This window comes from Emydura macquarii, unplaced genomic scaffold, assembly GCF_026122565.2.
Source record: "Emydura macquarii macquarii isolate MOO-44397 ecotype Brisbane River unplaced genomic scaffold, CSIRO-AGI_Emac_v2 contig_1343, whole genome shotgun sequence".
In the NCBI taxonomy this organism is placed as follows: Eukaryota; Metazoa; Chordata; order Testudines; family Chelidae; genus Emydura; species Emydura macquarii.
Genome location: NW_027131480.1, coordinates 47250 through 57504, shown reverse-complemented (window position 1 = coordinate 57504; position 10255 = coordinate 47250). Strand labels below are relative to the sequence as shown.

The 10255-nt window shown below is 45.2% G+C and overlaps 1 protein-coding gene across 1 annotated transcript in view; it reads right to left on the bottom strand.

The window, feature by feature from the left end:
* Positions 1 to 480: 480 nt before the first annotated feature.
* Positions 481 to 10255, bottom strand: part of LOC137154942 (antigen WC1.1-like) — a 41312-nt gene continuing 31537 nt past the window's right edge. The window contains exons 11-16 of the mRNA XM_067550786.1: positions 10043 to 10180; positions 4408 to 4503; positions 3345 to 3428; positions 2551 to 2640; positions 1978 to 2130; positions 481 to 638 (exon numbers count right to left, since the gene is read on the bottom strand). Of these exons, the coding sequence (XP_067406887.1) occupies positions 481 to 638; positions 1978 to 2130; positions 2551 to 2640; positions 3345 to 3428; positions 4408 to 4503; positions 10043 to 10180 (719 nt within the window). The remainder of the gene's footprint in view (positions 639 to 1977; positions 2131 to 2550; positions 2641 to 3344; positions 3429 to 4407; positions 4504 to 10042; positions 10181 to 10255) is intronic.

Below are 10255 nucleotides of genomic sequence, written 5' to 3'. Positions count from 1 at the left end.
TGGGGCAATGAGAGGGCAAATAAGATTTCTTTTCTTTTCTTTTTGTAAAATTGGTATTAATAGAATTGGTGTAGGTATAAGGATTTTATTATGTTAGTAAGTATAAGATAATGTACCAATGTAATGGGATAAGAATGTAATGATTTTTAGTAAGTATGAATGAGGAGTGAATGCAGTTTGAATCTGCTGAGATAAGACGACAAGGAAGTAATTGCTGAGGTAATGGCTGCTGCGGTAAAGCAATAATTTGTGAGGAAGAAACATTAGGAACAAAAAAGCAGGGAAGTGACAGACAATCTGATCAATGGGAAATTACAGGGGAAATCACAACTCCATCTGACACTTATATTACTTGCATATAAACCAAATTGCAATAAAAAAGCTAATTGAAGAGTTCCCAAGCAGTGACTTTCTCTGATGCCCCCATGCCCCAATGAGCATTTGGGAGAGGAAGATTCTAATCATACAGCATTTACATCCTCACAAGATATTTGATCTGAACTCAGCTGTTCTTATATTGATGTCACCAGAGATGCCATCTTCGACGTCGTCATAACCCGGGTCTTGAGAAGGCAAGGACAAAGTGTCCTGTTCAGCCCTAGAGGCCCCTTCACTTCTTAGGGAGTGCAGACTGCATCCTGAAAAGAGCAAAGCATGCACATTACAGTCAATGTATCCATTCTCCTCCCATGTACACTCACATAACATGGATGGGCAACCTACAGTAAGGGCTGTGAATTAGACTCCTCTTCCAGTTCCTCCGAGTGGGCCCCTGACAAATTTAATCCATTCTCTCGCTCGGTTCCAAAAAGAAAACGTGGAGCAGATTCTCTCTGTCCTGAGACCTGCCTGGTGCAGGAGGAGTGTGGGGATGGCAGTGAGCTGGTGACAACTCCCTGATGGGCAAGCAGGGGCTCCTGTAACTCCTGATGGCTGATATAATCCCTAAGGGACCACACAGTACCAGAAATCTGGTGGCTTGGGCAGGGTGAAGCCCTGATCCCAATGGACATGCCTGGACATCATAAATTTCACCTGCCCACACAATGCACATTTGCAGGTTATTTCCATCAAGACAAAAGAAATGCACATTTCAGCCCACCCAATTTCCTCTGAGGTGCAAAAGTAGCTCAGCCTTTGACCCCACCTCTGATCCTATGCTAGCTGGGATATTTACATACTGAAGGGAGTGATTTCAAACCTGATGCCAGGCCTTTAACTGACCCCCACAACAGGGCCCTGCTCTTCCTGTTACCATCCAGGGCGCTGACATCTTCCCAGGGAAAATCCTGCCAATGGTTGCGTGTAACTTTGCTGATGTGGACAGTCCCAGTGAGACTACCTGTGTGTGCAGAATGACAGATGGGCTCTAGTGTTTGCAGGATCAAGGCCTTATCTACGCACCTCTCTCTCTGTCTTGGTTTAAGTCCATTTAACTCTGTTTAGCAGCGGACAGGGTGGGGATAGAGCTGGGAGGGGTAGTTTACCAATAGCTGTATTTCAGTGCAGTGACAGTGACCTCTGGGAGAGGCTCACCCAGCTCAGTTGTCCACAGTGGACATCCCAATACACAAGCACAACAAACAACCCCTTCTGGAATTTCTCTCTCCAATGTGTCCACGGACAAAGACAGGGAGTGGAAACGCCTCACAATCGTTTCTTTGGACAGTGCTGCTTCCTTGCTGTGCCGCCCATGTTCCGAGAGGGAGACTGTGGAGCAGTCACTGGGACACACGGACGTTCCCAGCATTGCCAAACCCAAGTGCTCAGAAAAATCAGAAGACATGCCTCAAATATACTGAATTTAACTTAAAAATCATGAGGTCTTATTTTAATTGTGGATTCTTTTGTCATTAGTGTCATGTGGTTTCTGAGGCTTTAGGTTAAACTCCAAGAACTGAGACATTTATTAAAAAAACAAACACAGAGACTAGCGAAATATTCTGTGAATTGACAACATTGCATTTCCCCACTCACCTGTCTGTGAACCCCTGTTTCTGTCACTGTCCACATTGGCCCCAGAGACTCCCTGAGCACTCTTCCCAGATCCAGGGTCATCTTCAGGGTCAGAAATGTCCCTGGCATCATCATAACCGTCGCCTGGGGCATCTCCAGGTAGGGCAGGGGCCTCTGAAATAAAGATGGGAATTAATAGTAATGAGATGAGGCTTTCCACTGACTAGAGAAATAAACTACATGCCAGGTGCAGAGAACGAGGGAGTTCTGTGTATTATGTTATATTTCTGATGAACACCACATACTGCGCAGTCTACCTGTTTGATATTGTCCTGCCAGACTGCAGAGAGTCAAATCAAGGAGGCTGTTTGGACGCAAAAAGGAAAGATGGAAAACACAAAGATATGGCTCCTTAACGGAACAACAGGGGAAGCCATTCATTGCCAAATGCCCCTCCCTGCTTCCATCCAAGTTAGTCTGGTTAATTCTCCCCAGCCCTGAGTTCAGGACCAAAAGGCAGAGAAGAAAATGGAGGGGGGCAGCAGCAGTAGCTAAGGGGTGATGTTGCTTTCAAGAGGTGGATTCACTGCCCACCTTGGCCGTTTGGAGCCCGGCGGATGTCACTCGATGCAGGTTCCTCCACGTTAGCGTAATCCAACTGAGACCCCGCAAGGGGAGCGCCTTCTGGAACAGCAAACACCACACTCAGCTTTCCCTGAATATGCCCATTTCCCCAGCAGGTTTCCAGTTCCCCATTAAAGGTCTTTTGCCTTGGAGTTTGGGCTGATTATCAGAGAGGTTGCAGAGAAGTCACAGAGCGGCTTAGAGGAAAGGGGGCAGTCATGGACATTCTGGGGAACAGGAATTCTGCCACCTTTAGCTCCTCATAAATAACTGGGGCCCAGCCCTGCCCCACTACATCAAATAGCAACTTTGTCATGCCTTTCCATGAGATCAGAAGCCCGTATTAAGCTATCTGTTGACACGTTGGAAGATAATAGTTTCCGCACCAGAGCCGACCCTTGTGAATCCAACTGAACTCTATAAAGACATGGTTTAAAGTCTCTGACCTTATACGGGCTAGACTGTGACTTGAGCTACATGCTCATGGCAGGGAGGCAGGGGGCTAAGATGATGGGCACAGATCAGGGGTTGTTTAGTGATAGGTGCCAGCTGTGAAAGTCAGATTCTTTCATGCCATGTAAATATTTTCCTGTCCTGTTCCCTGCAGCTCCTCCCTTGGACACAGCACCATCAACCACATACAGAAAAGGTCAGGATTTGATCACATTTCCATCAAGAGATTGGACAGAAATCTTTGATGTGGCAATTAAATTCCCCACCCAGAGGTGGGTGTCTGTCCTTGTATCCACCCCCTCTCTTGTTACCTTGTTCTGATTCTGGATCGTTTTCCCCCTCGCTGTCCCCGGTATAATACCGCAGATTTGTCACTGAATCATCTGAATAGGAGACTGGAGAGATGAGAAACAGGATGTCATCACAGTGAGAGCAGAGAAACTGGCTGAGGGCTGACACTTCCAGGTCCTGCCGCAGGATTTACGGTCTGAGTGAATTGTTCCTTCTAGATATGATGCTGAATTCACAGCGATGAGTGGTGAGAGGCTGACACAGACTTTCCAAGAGAAAAATGGCTTGGGGTGGATAAAATCAGCCTGGGAAGATGCTGGGATCAGCCATATTGCCCCATGAGCTGAGGAAGGCACTGAGTGAGCCCTTTTCCATGGGATGCTCTGAATGCTGTTGGTTTCATTTAGATCCTTCTCATTAATTGGGAAGCTTGTTTTGTTTCTCACTCAGGGTGCAAGACTCTGCTTAGAGAGGGGGAGTTTATTGCCTTTTCCTGAATGTTGCTAGTTCATGCCTGATCCAGCAGAAAATCACTACTGGAGCTACTGGTCTATGGAAGCTCCAGATCCCCGCAGGGCAGACTTGTCTCCCCCTTTGTAAAGCAAATTGCTCCCCATCATCTACCTTGTTACCAGATTAGGCCATGCCCCTCCCAGGGTCAGAGCCTGTGATCTACTCCCACTAACAGCAAATAGAAGAATATAGCTCTTGGAAGTAGCCTCAGGGAGATTCACTGACCATGCTCAGCGAGCCCGACAATGTCTGAAATTGAGAGCAGCATCTTCCCAACTGATTGACATTGAGTTAAAATGCAGTAAATAGACAGTCATTTTCCTGACCCATAATGCATTACACGGCAAGTCTGCAGGATGGACAGATGGGCATGAGTATCCTGAGAATGGGGCTAGTAGAGTCTGCTAGGGAGGAAAGTCATTCATTTGAGTCCAGTAACTGGCAGACCCAGCACCTGCAGCCATCCAGCACTCACAGGGCTGAAGGCTGCGGAGATTTGCTCTGGATCAGGGCTTTAGGGTGGAAAATACATCAGAGATTTATTCCCTGTTAGGAATGACACACACAGACCTGAGCGACCAAACATCTTCTGCTTCTCTCTCATCAGATTATAATCAATCTCCTCGTACACAGCCTCCAAGAATGGATCCAGGGATCTTCTGGACTCTGAAAACAAAAAGCAGGGCTAAGACAGAGATACAAGAGGTGGGAAAACCTGTTAGATCATCCATCCCCTCCCCCTGGGGCGAGTGGAGGAGTGATGCCTACAGCACATTCCACTGCTCTGTCCAGTCTAGATTTGAACGTCCCAGGTGACGGGGACCACGTCTCTTTCATGTTTGTTCCATTGGCTATTTCACTGTCATTACGTTTCTCTTGATACTCAGCCTTTATATTCCCTTGATATCTTTACACTATTACTCCTAGTACCACCCAAAATCATTCCTCTCCCATCCTGGTGCCTACACCTATGGGCAAAATAGTTAGAGACTGTGTGGGAAATAACTAGCTAATGTTTGTGCAGTGATTTAAAAATGGAAAGTGCTGGCTACATACGGGTACGTCTACACTGCAACATGGAGGTGTGATCGCAGCATGAGTAAACCCACCTCACCTAGCGTTGAACTAGCTAGCTGGGTAGCTGTGGCTGCAGACACAGCAGCACAGCCTAGCCTTCCATGTACAACCTTACCCAGGACTCTGGGTGCTTACTCCAGTGGTTGCCCATGCCCACACCCATGCTGATGCGACTACACTGCTATTGTTACGCCAGCTAGCTTTCACCTAGTTAGGCAAAGGCCAGCTTAGATATGTCTATAGGTGGTGCAATAACACCTCCAAGTGCAAGGTAAACATACCCTAAATGCCAGGGATTAGTAGAATTTTCTGATCTCTTTGTCCATTATCACTCAAGCTCTTTTCCAACATTTCTCCTTCCTTCTTCCTTCCCTCCCACCAAACCTCTCTTCTCAGGATCTATCCCTCACATAGGTTTTCTTGAACTTTTCTAAATGGAATCTCAACATGTTATTTTACTGACCATATTATTTCCCCTCTGTATAATTTCTCTGTCCTCCCCAGTGGTCTCAACTACTCCCAAATCAGAGTCATCTGCAAATGTCACGGCTGTGCTGTTAATTTCCATGTCCAGACCATGGATGAAGATACTAGCTAAGAAAAAAGCACAATGCCTATTCTTTTACCCAGGAACTGAAATTAGGTGGGGTGTTCGAATTTACAGGGGGCTGAGGGCTGATGAGGGGTGGGCCTGTGAGGGTGAAGGTGAGCTGTATGGCATCACAGTCAAAACTGAAAAATGTTTTGTGACCTTTTATTAGATTTCACACCTATTTTAAAATCTTCACACAAATTAAAGTTGGTGACTCAAGCCCACTATGAAGCACTACATCTCCATCCATCTTGGTTTCTTGTTGTAACTTTGTACAACTCTGTTAATGAACTTCTCGAATTCAGTGCGTTCACCTTTGGTGGCTTCTTGTGTGTTTGGTACTTCCAGTCCTTCGTGAGATGATCATGATCAGGCAGAAGGCAACTTTTTTCACAACACAAAATTCTGTTCAATGAAGAAAAAGAATGCTCAGTTGTAGCTGTTTTGACTGGGAATAGCAAAAGATGAATTCCTACTTCTTTCATCCCAGGAAATATAGCACAAAGATTCAGTCAAACCACTAGTGAGACAGAAGATGTTGAAGTCAAATCTTCATTCATTCATCCTATGACATTCCACGCTGTGTTCAAATTCTCTTTTGTATCCTGAACACTTAGCAGTCTCATTGCAGATAGTGTCTCACTCCACTCAACTGTCAGTGTTTTAAAAGACAGACGTCTTTAAAACCTACACAGAGGTTGATAGAATCCAGAAGTCGCTGCTGTAGATTTGTAAGAATCAAGTCTGTGTACTTTTTCAGCTGGCTTAACAAACATTTCTTGTCCTCTTCACTTAAGGATTCAATATAAGTGACAGCATTAGTCAACTTCTGGACTGAAGTCTTTGCTCCCTCCAGTATGTTTTCGAGGGATATCTCTCTGATTGATCCAAGTGTAGCTTCTATTGCTGGACAAAGGTCTACTACTGTTGTAGCAGATGCCTGGATGGCATTGTTTTACGACCCAAGTGGTTTCAACAGTAGACTTACAAGAGAGAGAATGGAGAGAATCTTCCCTGAACTTAGTAGCAAAAGTAATCCACCGGCCTCACTACTTAGATCCATCCCATCTCGGTAGATACTTTCCAAAGCCAGTAATAGCGGTTGCAGTAATTTTCACACAACAGCCAAGGATCGCTCATGAGAAAGCTATCGGGTTTTCCCAGTTTGGACTAATTTGAACTTCAGTCCCAGTGTATCTTCTATTTTTTCCAAGATGTTTAGTCCTTTTGGGCGGTATAGGAGTAATTAGGGTTACTCTTTTCTCTGAACAAATCTTGTAGTCTACTATATCATCCAGAGAAGTTTGCAGCTCCATCAAATGCACAAGCAGCCGACTGTTTGGGGTTCACTTTACAAGCATTTAACTCTTCTAAGATGTGGTTTGTCATAGCTGCAGCTGATGTGTCTTCTGAAACCTGAGCATCTAGAAATGCATCTATTTGCCTACCACTGACATCAATGTAATGTACACAATGACTTAATACTTGATTCCCATTTGCATTGGTGCATCATCTGCCATGTATGCACAGTTTTTGAATTTTGTCAGAGAGTTCTTCACTTTTTCTGCTGCTGAGTCTTACTCTCTTACACCATATGCTTCTAACCAGTCAGCTGAGTTTCTTGCAGAAAGATAAGTGAGCATTTGCCAGTCTTATCCGGAACTAGTGTACAATTTCAGGATTAACAAGTGACAATGCACTCACTCACCATTGGCCTCCAGTTTGCAGTGTGCAGTATCTCTTGCTTAAATAGAAAGTATGATGTGACAACCGTGTTTGTTCACATAAACTGTGTTGTGTCTCCAGCATTCTTAACAGCCTCATTAAGTACTTCTAAAATTGGCTTTGACAGTGACTGGCTTATAAGGTTTTCTGCTCGTCAGTGAAGTCCAGGGGCTTGGTATTTTACAGCCTTTTCATGTATGTTGTCAGCATTGGCTACGTTGGTCGGTCTGGCAAACCAAGCTCCTCCACTTTTTCTATATAAATTCATGGCATGCCCACATCTTGAATACTGCATGCTCTTCTGGTTGTTCTATCTCAAAAAAGATATATTGAGATTGGAAAAGGTACAGAAAAGAGCAACATAAATGAGTAGGGGTATGGAACAGCTTTCATATGAGGAGCGATTAAAAAGACTGGGACGTTTCATCTTAGAAAAGAGACAACTAAGAAGGGATATGAGAGAGGTCTATAACATCTTGACTGGCGTGGAGAAAGTGAACAAGGAAATGTTATTTACTCCTTCACATAACACAAGAACTAGGGGTCACCCAAGGAAATTAATAGGCAGCAAGTTTAAAACATAGAAAAGGAAGTACTTCTTCACACAATGCATCGTCAACATGTTGAACTTTTTGCCAGGGGATGCTGTGGAAGCCAAAACCATAACAGGGTTAAAAAAAACAAACTAGATACATTCATGGAGGATACGTCCATCAATGGCTGTTAGCTAGGATTGGCAGAGATGTAACACCATGTTCTGTTTGCCAGAAGCTGGGAGTGGACTACAGGGGATGGATCACTCAGTGCTTGACTCTTCTGTTCATTACCTTTGAAGCACCTGGCATTGTCCATCGTCGGAAAACAAGATACTGGGATAGATGGAACATTGGTCTGACCCAATATGGCCATTTTATGTTCATTTGTGACAATTAATTATAATAATTTATATATATATATATATATATATATATATATATATAATTTATTATAATATAATAATAAACTTATTTAGTACAGAAACTCCCAAATATAACAACCTCTTGAGATAGCGATGATGTGAGATAAGCACCTTGGCAAATAATGCACTTTTAAAATCCTGGCCCACTAGGAAATGTATATTTATGTAAGTTTCTCAGTCAGAAATCTAGCATTCTGGAGCAAAGTCATTAAAACATAGTCCAACAAAGAAATGTTCCTTAATGTGCCTTCCATTCTCCCTCCACTACACCCCCCATAGTTGTTGACCTTGGTTAATAGAGACCCAGAGTTCAGAGATGCTTTCTTGTGAATTCACCTCCCACCTTGAGGGGTGGGGTGGAAAAGACACCAGGCTTATTCCACCAGCTACTCTACACTCTAAAGGCTGCTTGCTCTGTCGCTGATGGCTCTGCGCCATAATCTTCTGCTGCCACCTTCCACTATGACCGCTGCGAGTCTCTTGAGGTTCCACCCAGCTCTCCGTGATTTCAGCTCTCAGTGGGGGAAGCTCACTGCTAGTGCAGGCTGGGCAGTCTCTTCCTCAGAAACAGTGTCCCACAACAGGTCTAAGATCTGATTATCTGTGATTTCAGCTCTATGGGTCACTTAAGAAAACAAAAGACTCTCTGTGGAGCCTAATCAGCTCTATCGTTGAGCAAGGGAGAGGGGCAGGGCAAATGGTGTCTGTGACTCTAAGGCAGAGCCACATCATCAAGCAAAACACCTGTCCCCACCCCCTCTGTCTCTCTCCACAGGGATCTGGCATGCAAACTGCCCCTGCCTCGCATGTGCAGATCAGCTGAGGGTGACAAGTGCTTCATTTATAATGAAATTGGTGCTGGGGCTCAAGAAATTAGGTGCTGGGACTTACGCAAATTTTCACTTTCATAACTGCCGTGGCAAACCCATGAACTGCCAAGGCTAGAGGTGCTAGGGCTCAGCACAAATTAATCACTGTGGGTGACCCCCTCAATCAGGACAGGCTAAGTACGGTTCTGCTGCGCTTTACTCACACAAAACTGCACTGAGAAAACATTTCATGGCCCCACATTCAACACTAAAGTGATTTGTAACCCAGCACCAGCCAGAATGGATCTCTTGGGCAACGCAGCTCTGGCTGCTGGATTCCTAGGCAGAGTGGGTGTGTTCATGTAACCACAGTCTGGTCCTGACACCTCTTCCCCTCTCCCCATCCTGCGCCCCGGCTCATCACTAGCTGTCAGGGGAGAGCTCATTCAGACCTTGCTTACGAATCATCATTTGAAATCATTAGAATGGCCAACCTCACCATAACGAATGCACTGCCATTGTCATAAATAAACAACAGCGGTGACAGGGAGATAGTCTTTGTCCAGGCTTTTCAAACCCATTATGCTTGCTCAGATACAAGTATTTTATCATATACTGAATAGACTTTTAAAGTGTGTGTTAATGGTTCAATTTCAATTCAAATGTCCAACCACAGACTAAATTGTCAACCCTGTGATGTAACTAGTTAACCACTGGTGAGAGGGGGGCGGTGCTGGGGAAATTCAGGGGCTGTGAGGGAGTAAGGAAATCCCTACACCTTGTACACAATAGGTTGCAAGGCTAGGTCAGGCTTCTGTACCAGATATGGACTTGCTACAGCGCTTCCTTCCCAGACATACACACCAGGTGCGTTCACTATCAGAGCCCTTAATGCTCGGCCAGGCCTGGCTGAGGTTAGCTAACATAAATAGTTACACACAGCGCCACTCGGGGCGAAGCATTCTAGGACAGTTTAGCCTTCCATCACAGAGCTGCCAGGCCATTGCAGAGACATTGTGCATAGTGACAGGCATCAGGACCCACCTCTGCGCTGTGACCTGGCGCTTCGCACCTGCACACCCAGAACAATTAAGACGAAGCAGAGCAGGGCCCCCAGGATAATGCAGACGACCATGGGCACCGTGACTCTCCCACTGTCGGTCGGAGGGCGACGCAGGGGAGCTGGATGGAAATGAACATGCAACAGGGAGAGATTATTCTGTGAGAGGCAGTGTCACACCTGCACAGGGAAGGGAG